The sequence below is a fragment of the Ambystoma mexicanum genome, chromosome 5q, assembly GCF_040938575.1.
Source record: "Ambystoma mexicanum isolate Mex_15411 chromosome 5q, UKY_AmexF1_1, whole genome shotgun sequence".
Taxonomy (NCBI): domain Eukaryota; kingdom Metazoa; phylum Chordata; class Amphibia; order Caudata; family Ambystomatidae; genus Ambystoma; species Ambystoma mexicanum.
Window position 1 is genome coordinate 597,863,112 of NC_090933.1, and position 21,464 is coordinate 597,884,575.

The following is a 21,464-nucleotide window of genomic DNA, read 5'->3' on the forward strand; positions in this document are numbered from 1 at the left end:
AATCCTTCACCCAGGTGATCCTCCCACACTGGTCCACCCCCAGGAACTGGCTCCAAAAGCGATGGCCGTGTCCTGGCTACCTGGATGACAGATCCCCGGGGACTAGTGGGTGAGACGCCTTCTGGTTTCTCACACTATCACTATCACACACAGATGCCTCTCCAAATCAGCTCCATCCTCCCTCTCGCAGAAGATCAACACAGTCCAGTCAGTCAGGCTACTCGGGTCAGCATACATGAACAAGCTCCTGCTCCATAAATTAAAAAAGAATCCAGAGCTGGCGGGGCAAGTTTCCCCACCTTTGCAGCTAGACATTGGAATGCACTGCCGCTGCATCTGAGAGCAGAACAATCGTACCAGTGTTCAGGAGAACACTTAAAACGTGGTTGTTCAACTAACTTTTGTCATTAGGGCCTTGTCTGTTCCTGTGCACTCCCTCCTGCTGTCCCCTCATCACTCCCCCCTCCCTATTCTGCACACCCACACAAGATTTAAGCGTACTGGTTTGTAACAGCGCCTTGATGCCTCCGGGCTTAGTGAGCTTTATAAATGTAAAAATACATGCATATAAATATACAAATCTAAAATATATATTCTAAAAAAAACTTTGTTTAGGGGACGTTATGGTTAAGTTGCCCTACCAAAAACCTGTGCACTTCACTAAAAAGACTTTTCAAACGTGACATTATGGTTCAAAGTAAAACCGAAAACCCCCTGAAATTCGCCAGTTAAGGTAGGCTAAGCGACCATAACTGCCCGCACCACTGTCCTCTGCTAACACTAACACCCAGGACATGAAAGATGGCATCACAAATGTCTTGTGAGTCTCTGGCACTTTGCTGTACCTGCTTCAACCCTGCTGGAATTTCTGTGTGCCTGCAGTCCTCTTTCTACTGCTAGTAACATTCAGAGGGGAGTGGAGCTTAAAAACCCCTTGTACTCTGCGGAGTGGCGCAGAGTCGGTGCAGAGTCTCGTGAGTCTCTGATAGCACCCTCTTTTATGGATCGAGGTAAATTGCCAAGACCGTCACTGAGGACTATGCATCACCCCGTCACACGCTTGCAGCTAAAACGCGTGGGAGAAGGAGCTGAATTCAAGCTGACTGACTGTTGGAATCGTGCCGAAGCAACAGCCGGGAGTGTTCAAGTAAGGAAAACTAACATTAATTCCTCCCCGGCTGCACGTATAATCTCATTTCCGCGTGCATACATGGAGAAAAGGTGCACCAGCGAATCTAGTCTCAAGCCTCGCACATTTCATACCGACCCACACACTGGCCCCGACATAGACTGTTGCTCTGATAAAGTCGTGGGTCGAAATGAAAATGAAAACATACCTCTGGTTAGTGGCACTGTAGAAGCGGGTGGGCAGCCTTCTGGTGACACTGAAAACAGCAATGTCTTTCCCGGTTCTATGGCCGTGTCTGCAGAGGAGTCCGCCCAGCTCGATGGACTTGTGGCGAATGCGACTTTTCCTTCAAGTCAGCTAGTGGCGTTATGTGCTGCGATCGAAATACATTCCTCGTCTGCTCAGCCTGGGGATCTGGTTGTGCCCTCAAGCACGCCGGCAGTTGCAGTCCTGGGAATCGCGATTCACAGACCTCAAAGGCTAACATCAGAATGCACCGGCGCATGGCTGGAAAGTGCTTTGGAGTCGGGCAGCACTCCGGTCTTTGTCCGAGAGACTGAATTCCCAAATACCTTGTTGGAAAAGCATTTCCAGCCAACTAGGGACCTCCCATCTTCGCAGAGCTCTCAAATCTTTTTGTCTGTTTGCCCCACACATTTGAATGAGGGGGAAGGTGTAGGGGAAGCCTTCTCAAACAATGTCAGCAATTCCCAGAAAAAGTGTGGACACAAGCTCAATGGAGGACATTGCCTACCATGTGGGTGATAAAAGCTCTGACTCTAAAGGTCTAGCTATATCTCCTGATGAAAGGCGTAACTCCTTGGCAATAGTAAACAAATTACTAATGGATTTAACAAAGGTGAATGGCTCCTGAAACGCCAAACACTCTATGAATGATACTGGACCTAATAAGGAGAGCCTGGATGCAGAGCCCTGCTCAAATGCGCGGATGCACGAATGGCCAGTATCTAAGAACTTGCCAAGTGACCTCTGGCCGATGGGTGTCAGAAAAAGAAGACAAGTGGAATCCAGTACTTCTCCCCCAATGCAATGCTCCCAAAATGGGAAGAACCAGCGTGGAACATCTTTGGTTCAAAACTCACCATCAACGCAGTTGAGTCAAAATAAAGCCAGCACAAGGCATTGTTACCTCAAGTGCTGACGACAGGTCAGAGTCTTAATCCTTGGACGAGATGATGCAGGATTCATTCATCAGACCTCGGCTGATCAAACCAAAACTTCGCAACCACAAAGTAAGTGCAAATCAATTGCTGAGAGACGCCAACCTCCAGAACCTCGTCAAGGATGCTCTAAATGAACTTGGACCATTTGTTATGTCATCTGTGACCCATAGCCATAGCGCCAATGCTCAAGCTATACGAGCAAATTAATGATAATCTAAAAGACTTAACCACTCTGACTGCTCTTACAAACGCTAAATTAGCCTTCGTAGATGCGCACCCTAATGGAGGAAATACCAAAGTTTGGGAAAACATCCGAAGAATTGATCTTTCGATAAAGGAGCTAGCCGATCAAAAGCATATTAACAGCATTGACAAGAGAATGCTAGCTGAAGTAACAATAGAAGCTTTGAGTCTTCTAAAACAAATTGAGAAACCCAAGAAAGTTAATCAAGAGAGCTACTCACTTTCTCAGCCTGCCATGTCTAACAACCAAACAGTGGATGGCACCACAAGCTCGCAGAACGAAAATTCATACCAAAAAAATGAGTGGAAACACGATAAAACCTTGCCTATCACACCTGATAATGAACAGATCACCGGTTGTGTCCTCATCTATGTCCTCAGCGCAGCAGGACAACCTGACTAAGCCTCAAGGGCAGCCTCAAAGAGATGAAGCAACCACAAATGAAGCCTGCAGTACCCAGGCCTCGCAGCAGCAAACTGCACCTAAAAGTCTGTAAATTGAACCAAACGACTGTGGTGCTAGTAGTGTGCCCGATTTAAATAATCCAATGCCATCTACCTCAGCTAATGCAGAGGGATTGATTGGCAATCCTGATGAAAAAGAAAATACACCCTCTGACAAAAGCAACAAAACGTATGAAATTTTTCAGAAACCGCAAACTTCAGATTCAAACAAACCTCAGGAAAAAGAAATTTTCTTGAGCCTCTGTTGCATTTTCGTTTGCATTTTTGATTTTTAGTTTTTAAGGAACTTAAAATCAGTTAATGTCTTCGTTAATACAGAGAAGGATAACGCAATATGCAAAAATGTCAAACAATCAGATAAGATAAATGAAAGAATATCAATTGAATCTCCAATTGTGCTTGACGAAAGTGCAGAAATCGATCAGCGTGAGCTCATGGATCTATCAATCTACGAAGATGGCATAAGCATGGAAAATAATGGTGTTGGAGATGAGGAAAAATAAATGAATGTCTCGATGTTCCTCCAAATGCAGATCATCGAATTCTGCCAAATGTAGAAGTTCGCCCAAAAGGCAGGAGAGTCTGTCAACTGATATTACCCCCAGCTGAAACTAAGCCATCTATGCGTGATGAGAAAGAAAACAAATTTGAAACCATGGCAGAAAAAATAAGGCGGTTGGGCATCTGGAATGAAACACCAAAAGCCGCTAATGATAGCAGCCTGGCAGGAATGATCTTGACCAACAAAGCGCCCGAAGAAACGATGACAAAAGGTGTATTCAATGGCTTAAACATGGCTGACATCAGACATCCCGTCACACTTGATGCCAAACTTAAATCAACAACAAGCAAAGAAAATATAAACCGGGGAAGACCGGTGCAAAAAGACTCCTTAAAAATGGAGAAATCTTGGAACAAATTCTAGATACAAAAGATGGCCTAATTTTAAATAGAAACGTCCTTCGGCTATTACACCACCTTCCAGGACTCCCTTCAATATAGTCAAATGACATACAAACGGTGGACTTCTTTAACGAGCACCACAATGATAAAGTCCAATTACACATAGACTCCAGATTAATTTGCGACCTTCTACTGAATGCGGTCCCCTTGTGCTAACATTGGGGTTCGAGGTTCATGAGGAATTTGTAGACCACAATCTAGCTTTCTCATCTAAAGAAAGTGAACAAGAGTTGGAAAGTAACACACCATTAACCTGTAAGGTAACCTTCAAGAGCGCTGACATTAAGAAACAGATCAGTAGAGAAGTGACTTCAAAAGAGGACAAAACACCTCAAACTGACATCAAAGAATATAGCGTGAACCATGAAAAAATTAATCTGGGAGAAAAGATCAAAATCACGATTCAAGGAAATTCAAGCCCCCTGAGTAAGGAAAACCATACTCCACAAAACTCAGTTGAAAATGACAGCCCTAATAACTGGAATTGGCTTGCAGGAGTCCTGGGGGGGACACGCCAGCTAATGCCATCAGGGGCTGGTTAGCCCAAACATGAGTATTCTGTCATGGAACACCAGAGGATTCACCCATTTGTTCAATGACTCCAGAAACTGGTCGTTGAAGCAAACATGCATATGTCTTCAGGAAACATGGTTGACTCTTTGTCCAATTTCAGACGACTATGAGATAGCAATAAATCCAGCCATAACAAGAAAAAAGGGACGTCCATCTGCTGGCTTAGTAACGATGGTGAAAAAAAAACTCGGGCTGGAAATTGATAAGTGCAGCAAACCATACACCTTTATATTCAGCACATCGTAGTCAAAGCTAAAATTAAGGCTGCTGAAAATAAGTCAACTTAACATCTTTAACCTCTATTGGCATCACAAAGAAGGAAGCGGGCACAAATAAATTCATGAAAACAGTTCTGGATCTAATTGATATCAACAGTGAACAAGAAGCTCCTAATATAATCTGCTGTGGTGTTTTGAACCTGGCGTGCATAAAAGACCTGAAAGAGCATTCATCATCTGTCACCTGGCAAAAATTGGCCACTAAATGGTGTTTAGCTCTTGAAGAAAGGAACATAACGATAGCAAATGGCAACAGGCCTGGTGACATTCCTGCTCAAAAAACATGGAAAAACAGGCATTTGTCATCTGCCATAGCGTACATCTTCATTTCGGAAAGTTTAAATCGGCTTGCAGTGTCACTGGTAATAACTGATGATCCAAGCAGCGACCACAGCAAGCTAATACTCACTTTCCTATCACCAGCAACTGAAAAACCAAAGATTTGGCCAAATCAGGTCGAAGTAGAGCCAAATAGAACACGTCTGAAAATAAAGCCGTTTTGAGGTAAAAACGCTCACCGAATCATACCATAACTATTCAAACGACTCTACAGATAAATTTGAGTATACCTGCTTACTACAGCAGTTCAAGATCGTTGTGAATGGCCTAAGAAGATCTGAGTTCAAACCCAGACATTGTTATGACCAGGAAATTGTCATAAGGAAACATCAATTACGCAAAGAACTGCGACAACACGCAAACCTAGAGTTCGAACAGCAACAGCGCGCAATAAAAGTGACCAAGCTAAATTACAGAAATTGGTTAATTTCTCATACATCCATCTTATACCAACAGGATAGTGAAGCCATGCTTGCGACTCTCAACAATAAAAATCCATCTGAATTCTGGAAATTAATAAATAATACGAACTGTCATCAAAGTGCAATTCAAACAAATATGGTGAGTGAAGCGGATTGGATTAAACACTTTGAATCTGTACAAAAAGAAAAGTCTCACTCCTGAACCCAATTTACCTCAGTTTACCAAATGGGACCTACACTTTGATAAGGAAAGCATAGTACAGAGCATCCAACGGTGTTCATCTTCAAGAGCCCCTGGACCTGACGGTTTGACAAACTTCATAATCAAGCAAAATTCCGAAGCTTGGTCCGAATTCCTTATGTTATTATTTGCATCAATAGCAAATGAAGCCATGATTCCATCCACCTGGAAATCGGCGATAGTAATTCCAATATTTAAAAAAAGGCAACAGAGCAGATCCCAAGAACTACAGACCCATCGCGTTACTAGACGTCCTTGGCAAAATATTCGCTATCCAGCTACAAAAACACCTAATGGAGTGGATCGAATTGAATAACCATCTGTATTGCCGACAAACTGTCTTTGTCAGAGGCGTAGGGTGTGGTATGAACCTGTTGATCTTGAATATAATGAAAATGGATGCAATAAGAACGAATAAAAAGATCTACCTCGCGTTTGTGGATCTTTCCCAAGCGTTTGACAGCATCGACAGAGAATTGCTATGGGAAAAATTGACGAACTGGAAGTGTCCAATCAGTCTCCTATTGGCCATAAAAGCCCTGCATACAGATACCGTAATAAGAATCAGGCTGAACCAACAGGGATCCTTATCTGATCCAATAAAAACCTGCCGAGGAGTTAAAAAGGGTTGTCCTCTTGCTTCAATAATATTTAACCTGTTTATTTCAGACCTGGGTGAAGCATATATGAAGGCAAATACATTACCTCCAAAAATCAATGGGAGAGAAGTGAACTGGCTCTTGTATGCGGATGATTTAGTCCTTTTAGACCTAACACCTATAGGACTTCAATGTAAACTAAGTATATTGGATCAGTATATACAACAAAATGGTCTAACTGTGAACTCAAGAAAATCAGAAATCCTGACTCTGCAAAATCTCCAAAAAAGCAAAACGAGTGTGTGGAGAAAAACATGTGTCTGGAGAATTGGAAAAGAGCCAATAGAGGTGGTAAATCACTTGTTGTATCTTGGTATGTGCATCAGTTCCAGTATTAATGTTTCTCCCTGGGTCTCGAAAACAAAGGACAAATGCAAACAACTAACAGCTCAGGCATGCATTTTAAACAGAAAATACGGCAAACATTCCCTAAAACCAGTGATGGACTTCTATAAAATGAAATTCATCCCAGCAATAACACATGGAGGCAACTGTGCCCTGGGATGTCCAGAGAAATTGTGGTCATCACTAGAACATTCTTTCTGGTCTAAAGTACTGCGGCTTCCGATGGGAGTACCCACTGCATGTATAAGATATGAGCTTAGTCTTTTGTCCATTAATGCAATAATAACTTGGACTACCTTAAATGAATATCGCAAGATGACCATTGAATCAACGGTGCCAGAATATCACATTCTGAGTGAGGTACGGTCTGGTAATGCAGACAGCGTCTTGACACAATGGGCCACTTGTTGTGAAAATATCTTGAGTGACATAAGTGCGAGTAGAGGCTTGCTGCAGTGCAATCCAAATAAGGTCAAATCATTGCTATGGTCCCAAGATTGGATTGACACTTGTGATACTCGAGGGACCCATAGAATAATGAAAACATTACCGTCTGAGGCCAGAAAATTAAACAACCCACAGGTCTACCTACTCAAGTTTCCAGACTGCGATCGCAGATGCCTCTTTATGAAGTATCGATTAAATCAATTTCAAACAAGAGAAGTCCCATCTATACGAGAAAAAGATGGAGCATCGTCCTTAAATTGTCGCTTGTGTGGAGAAAATAATGAAACGTTAAAACACCTAACACCCCTCTGATCAAATATGAGACATGAACGCACTATTCACTTGGGAAGGTTCATCGTGGCAAAATCAATGACGGCTGATGATTGGTGGAGAGAGACGCATCAAGATGTGGATCGCAGACTAACAATTTAACTAACTTTCTTTCTGGAAAAAATGGTCGAAAAATTGGTAAAGGCCGAAACTGAACTTAAAGATGTCACGAGTTATCTGAGACCTGGTAGCTGATCTCAGAACTAAACTGTTTTTGCATCTTTTTAGTTAAGTGTTGGACCTTCCCTATTATTATCGAGAGGAATTTCTTCAGAATGATTGTTTGTCTTGTGTATTTTTTGTGTACTTTTTAAAGGTTTGTAACAAACCAATAAAAAAAAAGTCATTAATAACATCACTGATGACATCACATGTTATGGTAAGCTAAGCAACCATAACTCGCGCCACCACCGTGCACTGCTAAGACTAACACCCAGGCAATCAAAGATGGCATAACAAATGTCATTGACATCACTGATGACATCACATGTCTAGCTCCCTCTTTATTTGTTCACTGACATATCTAAGCCAGGTGGCTTTCTTCACTGTCAGTCTGGAATTAAAAAAGTAAAAAGTACTATATTCGTAGACCTTACCCTTCTCATATGTTCTTACAATACTTTCCTTAGGGTACAGTTACATCATGCGATACATATGCATGGGAGAAGAAGGAATCCTGAAACACAAGAATCTTTTCTGTGCATGAAGTTAATTAGTTTGGTTATGAACACTTTCTGGTAATACTGCAGTTTGTTTTGCTTACTTTACGTTCCCTGTATATGCTTCTATTTGTATGCATTGTGGTCTCTGTTTTGTGTGTAATAGTACAATTATGCAGTAAGGGAAGCATTCGCAGATATTTGTTTCACAGAATGCAAAATTCTGTAATGGAAACATTTACCAATTTAGTATCCAACATGGGAAGATTTCGAATATTGCACCTTGATAGCGCATGCTGCAGACAATGCCTACGTTTCTTCATGAGTGTGTTCATGTACTGAAAGAAATCAGTAATGCAAAGGAATTTTTTGCAATGCTTTGCTTAAGGAACTATTTGGCATATGAAAGTTTTTTTCAATGATTTGTGATACGTTTCTGCCAATATTGTAATGACAATCCCTTGTGGAGGCTGTGCATGAAAACTAAATGCACATGTGATGTCATCAGTGATGTCATCAATGACATTTGTGATGTCATTCATCTTTGATTTCCTGGGTGTTAGTCTTAGCAGTGCACGGTGGTGGCGCGAGTTATGGTTGCTTAGCTTACCATAACATGTGATGTGATCAGTGATGTTATTAATGACATTTGTGATGCCATCTTTCATGTCCTGGGTGTTAGTGTTAGCAGAGGACAGTGGTGCGGGTAGTTATGGTCGCTTAGCCTACCTTAACTGGCGAATTTCAGGGGTTTTTCGGTTTTACTTTCAACCATAATGTCACGTTTGAAAAGTTTTTTTTGTGAAGTGCACAGGTGTTTGGTAGGGCAACTTAACCATAACGTCCCTTTAACAAAGCTTTTTTTCTACTGAATTTCACAGGTTTTCAGCAGAGCATCTTAACCATACCGTCCCTCTTGCAAAAATGTTTTTCTAAAGATGATTGTTTTACAGTACGCCCACGTAACCATAATATAAAGCAATTTCTGACTTATTTAAACACCTTGCAGAGAATACCACTTGACAATATGCTGGTGTACAGCACGGTAACGTGTCCCAGAATCCGTAAACACTTAACAGTAAGATGTTTGTGTCGTGGACAATGTGGAAACTGATTTCATATTGATATAGGAACGTCCATCTGCAACATGTGCCTTGCACAGCGCCAACACGTATTGGTTGTTATCCATTAACAATGTAGTGTACATTGCATACTTTCAGCGAAAGTGTTAGTTATCTGAAAATGACATCAGCTAAGGCCATCCACCCTCCCCAAGATACAACAGCACTAGTGTAATGAAGGAGCATGACAAACACTGCCCCAACCTTAGAAATAACAAACACACAATATTTTTGCACTGGCTACCCACTCCCCCATATCATTGTTTGATACGTCTTTCCTAATTTCCGTTTGCAAATGGCCTTATTAGCTGTCCTACCAAAAAAGAAAGCCATCCGTTAACAAAGTAAATGTTGCGTTAAGAACCACCTTTCACAGTACAGGACATAGACGCAATAAGATTTCACAATGATAGTATAGATGTGCAAACCATTAGCGTGTGCTACGGAAAAATGGGATTTCTGGTTAAACAAAATCCTTTTTCAAGATGGCCACCATCGAAAGCAAAAGCGGTTGTTCTATACATAGCCCCTATTCGCTTTCCATGACAGCAAAGAAAAAGCAACAGTATGTACCGTGAAACAGAACCTGTAAATAAACGTACAGCGACGTATAATGTGGTACTTTCCATTTCGAAATGATACACGTGATTTTAAAAGAAAACGGTTACATTTTAGAATTTGGAAAGTACTTTTATTTAACAAACAACTGTCAGAGATGAACAGACTAATTGCATTTGCAAATAATTTGTAGAAATGACTCCAAGGGCCAACAGTGAAAATGTTCATGGAGAGACACATCCAGTTAATTTTGTATACGCAAATTATGCGATTCTGTTGAAGCACTCCATTTGTTTGCACAGGTATTTGCAACACGGCGGCATCACCGTTGCTGTACACCACCATAAATGATGAGTCGCTCCTTGTCGCTAGTTCAGCGTAGGGACAGAGCGGCCCTGGCCTGTCATATCATAACATAATAATGGACAGGCACCCGGTCACCAGCAGTTGCATCTGGCATGGAAAGAAGCCGTCCCTCGGCATCTGGAAACCGTGGCACTCACAGTACGGCAAAATATGGCTATACGGAAAACGTAAGACAAAATGTGTGTCAATAGCCAACCTTTAGGAAAAATTTCCAAAACAGACACAAAGATTGTTGAAAATACTACATAAATGTAAGTGGCCAAACATGACATTTTAAAGAAGTATTAGAGTTCACCATGGGGACATATGACACCCTACAAACGCAGATAAACAGCACTCGCCGTAAGGGTTAAAAAAAGGACAACTACACAGTGACATGGTAATTTGGTTATGGATGCAGCATGAATGGACAAGCAAGAAAAAAATTACATGTCGTAATGTTAAACAAGACCAAAATAACATGCAAACTGTAACAAGACCAAAAGAAAATGTCAAAGAAAAAGAAATAACGTTCACAAACTGTGACTCTAGTCTTAGCTTGCAAACGCGAACAATGTACACACTCTGGTATTGGAGGAAAATTACAACTCCGTAAAAATATAATACTTTGGTTACATTGTCACAATTAGTGTACAGTTGTCAACATTAAACTTACATTATCTTCACAGCCTCCATTATTTTTTGGCAAAGTCACACAGCAAACTGTTCGCATCAAAGAATATTCGTGAACTAATATGTCATGTTCCTTACAAGTGTTTTTAAACTATAACCTTATCAAATAGTATTTTGTTTTCAAACTTTGATTCCTTTTAAAGTTTCACTTTCGCTCAAGGTCAAAAAACAATAGCCCCTTATGAATTCACTTGAATGCGTGGGCCTACTGAGCTTGCAACCAAAAAAGCAAATGAACTGACCTTCACTCAGAAGGCACATACATTCCCACTTTGCAACAACATATAAAAATCCTCATCAAAGACTCCAGGTGGCCGCCTCAGATTTGAAAACATAGGACGCCAGTCCGACTTCAATATTAATCTGAAAACATTACAACACAGATGCAGGCATTGCTCGCCGTACATTGAGCACCAACTTCCACTTTACCGTATGAATTCGGTGGCAGGAAATCTGCCCACAACCAACCAAGACTGCAGGCCCTCCCCACAACCACCTGAGTGATATGCGGTAGTACGGGTGTATCTATGTGTGGTATGCTTCAGTGGTTGTGGCCAGAGGCTACACTCCTAGCTGTATGTCCCCAGATATTACAATGTATGTGTGTGCAGTGGCTTATACCCCCAGTGGCCAAGACTCTACACACTCCCCACAACCATCTCATCGATAAGCAATACTACAGGTGTACCAATTGCTGTGACATTCGGCGGTGGTAGTAGCCAGGGCGTACAGTCTTGGAAGTATGGCCTTCGGCCTACGGCCCTGCATCCATGACTCTACGCCCTGACCACAACCACCGCAGCATGTCACACCCATGGCGGCATACAAATGAATAGCACACTCGTAAGGAAAAAAATAATTTAATTACAGCATGTACTCAATTTCAATGTTCGCTACCACTATGTGTGTCCTTACAACAGTAACAAGGTTCCTGTGCACTGCATGGACTGAAATGCTACCGTTATTACACCCCCCATTTTCTGTGCGTACAAGGTGGCCATAGAAAATACATTGTGAAGACCGACCCCCATGAACAAATGCATTGATCACCCATGTCTTACTGTCTGAACCTGTCCCAACGCTCTGTGACACAGCAAAAGAGTTTTATAAATATAGCATGTGTACGCTGGTTGTTGCTCCGCTATCGGCGGATCCAAGATGTCGGGCGCAGCGAAACAATCTGACGCAGAAAAAGTCTCGCAGCAGCCAATCGGCAGAGACGTCACATGTCTGCGGTCATGATGCGAGCCCATTGGCCAATCGTTATCTTGTCCGTGGAGCGAACAGGGAAGTGTGCCCGCGGAGTGGACATGGATATCACTCATTTTTTGAGACCTACTTTTTGGTCGTTTTAAAGAAAAATACTGGACGGATTGTCACCAAATTTACAAAAGCACACTTTCTGGATCAAGCCCCTATACCTGCCGCAAATTTAGTGAAAATCCGTCCAGCGGTTTGACCTGTAGCCGTGCGCAAAGTTTTTCCCCCATTCAGTCTATGGGGAAAAAAAGACGTTTTGGAACCCCCCTATAACTTTTCCCCCCCTCGACCAAACTCACCGAACTTTGCAAATAAATTCAGAGTGGGCAATATACTTTTTTTGCAAAGTTTGGCTTTTTTGTATTCTGCACAGAAACAATGATGCTGTTTGGTTTTTCTATTTTAGTGAATTATCCAATTATATCCTGGCATATCAATAACTATATTATCCTCGTTATATGCTTTGGTAGTGTGCAGGCAAGCAGGTATTTTGTTTCTTGGACAGCAATGCTACTGTGATTTTAAAAATCTTTTTTTTTTTTTTAAACTTTATTTTTGGAGTTTACATATACAACAAACACATTTGCACCAACCGGGTGCAGTCGTAAGTCTCGACATATAATCTTCTCTGCACTAGTTCCCCCCCCCCCACCCCTGACGCTCATCTTAAAGGCTATTTATTGTTTACTTGTCCCCATTCATTTAGTCCGTTTCGTGCGGCTCTTCTAGTAGATACCTCTCCTCACTCTTTGTTTACGAAGCTTGAGTTTGCGATTCGGAGTTTAGCAAGTATGCTATGTATGGACCCAGGTGTCGGTGGGGGAGGGTGGGGGTCGTGCATGCAGTGGTAGTGTCCGTATGAATTCAGTGTCCATATCCTGACAATACAAAATGTCTTTTTTCCAGGCTGCCAGGGTGGGAACTGGGCCGCGACCCCATGTCATAGCAATCCTCCTGCGTGCCAACACCAGGAGAACGGCTGCTAGTTTCCTTGACGCGTGCTGCAGGTATTTGGTCAAACTTAAGAGTGCCACCGACGGGAGTGGGGACAGCTCCTCACCTAATGTGTTGACCATTGTTTGTAGGACAGAAGTCCAGAATTGATATATCTCGGGGCAGTTCCAGGCGAGGTGGAAGAAATCTGCGACTGTGGCGTCACATCTCTCGCATTGTGCCGACAGTTCTGGACGGTGTCTGTGTTTTTTGGCAGGGGTATAGTAGGTTTGGTGCACAAAGGTAAAATGGATTTGCTTGAAACGGGTGTTTATAGCGACTTTCTGAGTTTGCCGAAGAATGCAAGCCCAATCCTCTTCAGGTATTGTAGCTTGGGTGGCTGTTTCCCATTTTAATTTCACTCGGGAGTCAATGGTTACCGTGCCTGTTAGTAGGGACTTATATATCAGTGACACTAATCTCCCCTCGCCTTTCGCCCGAATTACATTATGTAAAAGGTGCCATGTCGCTGGCTGTTTGGGGAACGATGGAAACGGGGATTGTAGGGTGTAGCGTAGCCTAAAGTATAGGACCGTGTCGAGTGATGTAGTACCTCCTCTCTCTTTAGCCATCTGTGGGGTTATGAAAGTGCCCTCGGGGAAGAGGTCTCCAAGGGATTAGAGGTTAACTTTGTCCAGCCATACAAGAAATACTTTTTCGGCTGTTAGGGGGAGGCCTGGAATGAATTTGATTGGCAGTAGTGGAGAGAACCTTATGTATACATCGTATTTGTGTGCGATCTTCGAGATGGCATAAGTGGATAGGACAGTGTTCAGTTTATTGTATGGTACTGGAATGTGGCTGATAATGACAGCTCTCAACAGGTTGGGGGATGTGAGGGCCCGTTCAATTGGTACGTGCGGGCGGATGAAGTGTACTGTATACTAGTGGCTTAGAAATTGTGGCTGGGCTGCCCCGTAGTATTTCTCTATCTGGGAGTGCGAGTCCGCCGCGTGATGGTGGTAGTATTAGTGTTGCGTGGGCTACCCATGCAGGCTTCCCCGCCCACAGTAGTTCCAGAATGAGGCTTTTGACTTTTTGGAAAAAGGACTTTGGAAGGGGTAGTGGTATATTTGTGAATAGATAAAGGAGTTTGGGGAGAATAACCATTTTGGTCAGTGAGGCTCGTCCCCAAAGTGTTAGTGGAAGTGACTTCCATCTGTGAAGGCGTTCCTGCAGGGAGCTTAGCGTTGTCTCATAATTATCTTTATATATGTCAGTGTGGTTGAGGGACATTTAAATACCGAGGTACCGGACCTTTGTGCTTTCCCACTTAAAGACATGATCGTCTGGAAACTTAGTGGTACTCTGAGTCAGTGGGAATATTACTAATTTCGAATGATTGGTTTTGAGGCCAGAGATATGGCTAAACTTAAATCACTTCCCGCATTATTGAGTTGAGGTTAGTTTGGGGGATCGTTAACAAATAAAATGACATCGTCCGCATATAGGGAGACCACTAGTTTATGGGGTCCTAACATAAGACCTCTGTGCAGTTGGTAAGATCTCAATCTTGAGGCTAGGGGTTCCATCACTAAGGCAAAAATGAGGGCTGATGGGGGACAGCCCTGTCTGGTCCTCGTTCTAATTTGATGCTAGAGGATTTTGTGTTACCCAGGGTAATATAGGATCGCGGGCCATTGTACAGCAGCGAAACCAGTTTTATAAAGAAGTTCCCCAGTCCCATTTGTTTGAGTGTTGTGAAGAGGTAAGGCCATTCAACCGAGTCAAAGGCCTTTTCGGCGTCGAGTAAAACCGCTATTGCTTGCTGTGTTGGATCGAGTGCTTCTATGACAGCGAATAGCCTTCTGATGCCGTAGGTCGTACTGCGCCCTGGGATAAAGCCGGCTTGGTCGCCTAGGACCATTGCCGGCAACAGAGGAAGTAGTTGTGACGCTAGAATTTTGGCCAGAATCTTGTTGTGAAGGTTGATCAAGGAGATCGGTCTATAGGATGCGCAGTCTTCCGGGGGTTTACCTGCGTTGTGTAGTAATATCACATTGGCTTTGCGTAGTGTGGGTGGGAGAATCCCTTGATCTATGGATTCTTTGCATAGTAGAGGGGCTATGGTGGCCGCATAGGCTTTATAAAATGCTCCTGTGAGCCCATCAGGGCCTGGTGCTTTGGTGCTAGGGAGAGGTTTGATTGCTTCTAGAAGTTTTGCAGTGTCTCAGGATTTGTGGTACCCTTGGAACTATATAGGTCTTGGTAGAAGTTATGGAACAAGTTAACTATTCCTTCTTCTGTGTAGACCAGGGTTCGTGTGTATCTCTAACGCGTTCCATGCGTGTAGGTTTTTTGTCAATTGTTATTAAGCGGGCCAGTAGTGTTCCGGGTTTCTGGCCCTCAACGTATTGGTGGAACTGATGTCTCTCCCCTAGGAACTTCAGCTCTCGCTCAGCCGATTCTTTAAACTTTAGCAGTTCTTCTTTTAGGTCAGCTTGGGTCTGTGGTTCGTTAGAGGTAGTGCACTTGAGTTCGAGCTCTTTCAGACGTTGTTCACTGTTTGCTAGTTCACAACATATCAGTTTTAAGATACAGTTCTCCTTTGCCATGCACACACCACAAATGTAGCACTTTAGTGTTTCCCACATGGTGCCAGCAGAGCCGACGGAGTCCTGATTTACCTCCAGGAATGTTGTAATTTCCTGTTGTAGCTCTGCTGCGAACACAGAGTCTGATAGTTAACCTGGCTTGAATCTCCAGTTGAGCCCTTGTGCTGTGGCGCTGGATAGCGTGAGTTTGAGCATTACCATCGATTGGTCTGAAAAGGATCGTGGGAGAATTTGACCAGGCCCCCGGCTGAATGGACTGCGAGCTGATGCCAGAATGTAATCTATGCGGGAGCTGGTGTTGTGGACGGCTGAGTGGAACGTATATTCTCTTGCATCTTGGTTGGAGTGTCTCCACGTGTCGATCAGATCGAATGTATGGCAGATCTACTTGACATGAAGACTCGCTTTAGAGGGCTTACCAGCTGTGTTGTGGGATTTATCGGCCCGGAGATCCAATGGTGTGTTAGAGATCCGCTCCCCAGATGATTGTTGGTGAGTTGACCCTTCCCAGCTGTGTCATGACCCAGTTGAAGTTGTTTGGTCCTTCTGTATTAGGAGCGTACAAGTTCACTAGGACTATTTCTTTCCCCGCTAGGATTCCTTTCACCAGCAAGGCTCTTCCCTTTGTGTCCGTCTTCGATTCGATCAAACTGAAATTGTCTCTCTTGTCAATTAAGATTGCAACCCCTCTTGCATAGGATGGGTATGATGAAAAGTACCTATGGCACCCCCAGGAACGGGGCCCAGTGTTCCGAATTTGGTAGGAGATGGGTCTCTTGTAGCATGGCCACGCTGATTTTGTGTCTCCTGAGGTATTGGAGGATCCTCCTGGTTTTTGCTGGTTGATTGCCACCCCGAATATTCCAGGTGGCAATTTTAAACAGTGCTAACGGAGGATTGGTGGATGGTTGGTGGTGGACGTGTCGCGCTCGGCGGGTTTCGGCTGGAGCCTGGGCATGTGTGAGGATCTGTTGGATCTTGTCGTCTTAATGGGGTTCTGTGGCGTGGACTTGGCAGTGTGTAGGTAAGCAGTCAATGGCGTCTTCATGTTACTATTGTCCCTCCCTTGCGTGGGCAACCCCCCCAACTGGCACGGGGCGCTAGTAGCCTTCCAAGAGGGGAGTGGGCTCCCTTGATTTATAGAATAGAGATTCTGTGGTGATTGTTTTGAACTGTTGGCGGTGGCTTGGTGCCACCACCGTTTGCTGCTTGCGGGGCAGTTTATGGCGGGTCTCTCTTCATCCGGTCTATGCGTTGTGGTCTCGCGTTGTTCGAGGCGGGTCTGCAGCCGGCTCGGTCTAGGTAGTCATTGGCTTCCTCAGGTGTATTGAAAAATTGCGCTTTTCCTTCGTGCTAGATGTGAAGTTTCGCGGGGAAGAGCATTGAGTACAGTATTGGATTGTTCTTTATTCTGCGTTTAATGGCTGTGTATGACCTTCTTTGCACCTGGACAGATTGGGAGAAGTCGGGGAAGAATTGAATGTGATCTCGCGTGTATTGGAGGTCTCCTTTTTCTCTGGCTGCCCTGAGTATCGCGTCCCAGTCTTTGTAATTTAGGAGGTTTGCTATAATTGGGTGTGGATTTGCTCCTGGAATTGGTCTAGTATTGGGAACCCTGTGCGCTTTTTCGATCACAAACAACTGGGAGAGGGTCTCGGCTCCAAATAGTTCCATGCAGATCTTTTCCACATGCTCTTCCATTTTAATCCGCAGTTGTTAATTCTAATATTATTTCGGCAAGAGCGCCCCTCCAAGTCTTCATTTTTGGCGCACACTCCTTTCATTTGAGACTCCTACGAGGATACCCTGCAGGTCAAGGATGTTGCACCGTCATCAAGGTCTGACACGCACTATTCGACTGCACCTAAACTATCTGCATGCTTGTCCAAACGGTGTTGGAGTTGGTCGACCTTCGAAGACAGTGTCTAGTTTGCTACCTAGGGCCCCCAATTCCAGCTTTCAGGTCTAGTAGGATTTCTCTGATATCAAAGTTCTGCGATTCCTCTTCTGCCTGGGAGGCTTTTTGTATAGATGACCACGGTCTGCTGTTGGGGTTAGTCGATTTGGTGGAAGCGCTGGCTTCGAAATTTAGTTTCCTTTGGGATTTGTCGGTTTTCCCCATGTTCAACTCTGAGGTAGCTGCTGCTTGCACTCGGATGTCGACCAAGTACAACACTGAAGGTAGTGACTAGGCGTGGACACCAGCGTATGGTGATTCGAACCAGTGTTGTTGGCAAGTTGTGAGGACTGGTCTCCGTGTGTTGCGCGTTCTGGTTAGTCTGTGCCTAGGATAGGTCTGGGGATTGCGCAGGGCCCCTCTCACTGGATGGTGCGGAGTTGGGGCTCTTAGAGCAGTTGCTTCCAGAGCTGCGCGTTTTCACATTGACGCCATCCGGGTGTTTGGGGTGAGTTGGCTGACTGTGTCAGTGGATATTACTTCTATGGGCTTGCTGTGGTTTCAATGGGGTGTGGGATGAGACTCCCAGGCTGAGGCAAGTTCCACTTTCAGTTCTTGGAGGGTTTGGTGTGCCTGAGAGTATAGCTCTCTGCTCTTGCAAGAAGTGTTATCCTGTGACCCTGTTTGGTGGGCAGGATGCTTGGGTGAATCCGTGCCGGTCTTGCCTGTTTGTGGTTGTTGCCTGGGGGCAGGGGCCACCCCCGCGCTGTGTGTGGGGATTGAGCCGGTTGTGATGCAGTTATGCTGTTTAGTTTTGCTGCCTGCATGCACCTCTATAGACAGGGAGGCAGGGGAACGGCTGCGTGATTTCAGCACGGTTGGCTGTGCGAATCAGACAGGAACGGATGATCCCTCCCGCTGTATGGTTTGTGTGGTATTGGAGGTATTGCCGCTATGCACTGCAGGGGACCTGCATATGGTGTATTTGCCCCAGGGAGGGGGTTCGCGCTGGCCGCGGTGTTGAGCGACCTCACAATTGCAGGTGGCTGCTGATGTCTTGCGGACAGACAGGGGTGTCTGCAAAGCGGGCCGTAATGGGTGCCGACTGGCTGGCAGTGCGCGCGGCTGTCTAGGGAGTTGCGCACACCCTGGAGCACTCCTACCTCGGCCTTGTCTGCAGGCAGCAGGAGTGCTCGCGATCGTCTCCTGGGCCCTTGGTAAGTTGTTCTCGGCATCTGCAGCTGCTTTCCTCCGACGCACGTCTCAGCCCACGCAGGCCCCTCCTCTGGTAGTTGTCAGCTGCGCCAACCGCGCGGTCCTCGCCGGAGGGTGCTCCAGCGCGCTGCAGGCGGGTAGGCCTCTGTCGGCTGAACCGCTGATGTGCAGATTCTTGGCTGTCAGCTGCGGTCGTGGGCTCTGTGTGGACTGCAGATCCTTCCACGGACTTCAGGCAGCAAAAAGCGGTCAAAGTATGCCAAAGAACGCAGATGTTTCAATGGGGAGCTGCACGTAGCTCTTTAGGGAGTCGCCATCTTGGTTGGCCCTCTAGCGCCCTCTATGTGACTTTAAAAATCTTGTGCCTCCTTACGGGTCCAGTGGTAACCGTGCCAGTGCTACCAGCAGATTGACCCCGGACGTGTAATGATTTACCGGCGCCTGACTGCCTGGTAACACCGGGGGATTACAACCCCAGTGATCCAGGAAGTCAGGTGCCGGCAAATTGTAAATCCCCATTGTCATAGAGTCCTATCGGACTCTGTGGGAATGGGGACTACGGAAGCACCGTTAATAACGGTGCTGGTGCTTCTGTAAAAACTCTGACCTGCCAGGCGGGACGGCACCCACCCGCAGAGTTATAATATGTCCCGGCACCCTTGTTTCTTGACCAGCATAGTTGTAATGAGACCCCTTACCTCGTAGTTTGTAAGCGTATCCACAATGCACTTAGGGCCTCCTTGTCAAAGCCTTCCTTTGAGGCGAAACACACCTCAGTAGATCTCTACAGGTATAATGTGGTTGATGTCAGTTATAATTATTTATGAATACATTGAGAAAGGACTTCTGGGGTGCGCTTTTAAGCCCACAAGCGTTTATTGTTCAATATTTACCTTACACATGACATTTTTATTTTGAGACAAAGGGAATGGATTTGTCCAACTTGTTTACTAGATTTTTGCATGAGTTGTTCTTCTATCACGCTTGTCATTCAATGTGTTGGTTTTTTCCTTTGACGTTTTCATTGCTTATTTGTCTAAAATATGCAATGATGGCACATTAAAACGAATTTTCTACTTGCACAATTAAGATGGTTAATGGTTCATCTATCATACTTATTTTGTGAAATTTTGTTTTTGCAGAATTCAGTTATGTTGCAGAGGCGGCGAGAAGGGGTTCAACCCACGATGCCAACAGCTGAAGAAAGGAAGAATATCTTGGAATCAATGGGACATATACCATACTGATAATATTACTTTTCCTATTTAATATCTCTGGGGCACACTATTTTAATGTCTACAGTTGGACTCGTGGGGAGTTTTTCAAACTTTAATTGCAGCAGTTGTGTCAAACTTTAATTGCAGCTGTTGTGAAAAATAGAGTAACATTTCCTTTACTTTTTAAAGGATTCCATTGACTTTAAGCATCCTGAGGTATGGCAACCATGTTTTATAGAGCACAGTGTACATTGATAAATGAACGTAAAATCTAAAGTTTCTGGTAAATAAAGTGCACAAATGCTTAAATTAATACTCCACTTTGCATAATGATTGTTCAGCTTAATCCATCCTTAAGGAAACAATGTCAATTTAAATGTAATAATTGGTGCAATTACTTTCGAAACCTCCTATAGGGCTTCATAGCTGTAAATTCTATGAAGGACAATGTTTAAAATTCATCAGGGAAATTGTTTTAATAAAATTGGATCTTTTTATTTAACATTCACGGGTTCATCGATGATTATTCTTGGAACCTGTGGCCAAAAGAACTTCAAACACAGCCCCTAGAGGCCAAAAGCATATTTTGGATGGATTCTGTGGTACTCGCCCACTGGATGTTTTGTAATGTAATAATGAAAATCTAAGACATAAGGAGCATAAAAAGGAAATTCTTGTAGGTTATGACTATTTTTCTTTTTTGCAAGAGGAGATGGATACTTAAATATGGTTTTCGAATAACTTGGTTATAAATGTTGATTGGTGCCATTGTAATCTTGACGCTAGCTATTCCATTAATCAATGGGCAGGGTAGATGACGCAAAACAGTCATTATGTATATTCATTTTCCCTTGCAAACATAATCAAAAATGTTAAAGGTGGTTTTGTAGATGTAAATAAGGTTGCACATGACAAATGCATTGACCTCTAATCCTTCAAAAACATGAAGATCTAGTGATAGCCTTGATCCCAAATTTAAAGAGGTTTTTTTTAAGGATGTGTGCTTTAAAGGTGAATTAAACATCAAAAGCCCGGGTCGAAAGCACACAAGTTAAGTGCTTTCCTCTTATGGGACGAGCCTGCAGGTTGCAAGTTCATATCCTGTGGCATGCTCAAACCCACCCTTTCATCCTTTCCAAGAACCATAAATTGAGCACCATTTAATGGGGTAATAGTACCTGTTATTACAGTGCTTATAAGCCAAAGTATTCCGGGATGAAGCAATAAATAAGAACACAAGTTATCATTATCAACCTGAAGTGCAATATGAACGTACATTATTTTACCAGGAGGAAGCAGGGGTGGGAGAAATCATTCATTTAGAAATCATGGA

At 44.0% G+C, this 21,464-nt stretch overlaps 1 protein-coding gene across 3 annotated transcripts in view; it reads left to right on the forward strand.

Moving 5' to 3' along the window:
- Positions 1–20,633, forward strand: part of CHCHD7 (coiled-coil-helix-coiled-coil-helix domain containing 7) — a 330,766-nt gene extending 310,133 nt beyond the window's left edge. For all 3 annotated transcript variants that reach the window (XM_069621070.1, XM_069621072.1, XM_069621071.1), the window contains one exon: positions 20,057–20,633. In XM_069621070.1, coding sequence (XP_069477171.1) covers positions 20,057–20,115 — 59 coding nt within the window. In that variant the 3' untranslated portion in view covers positions 20,116–20,633. The remainder of the gene's footprint in view (positions 1–20,056) is intronic.
- Positions 20,634–21,464: the final 831 nt, after the last annotated feature.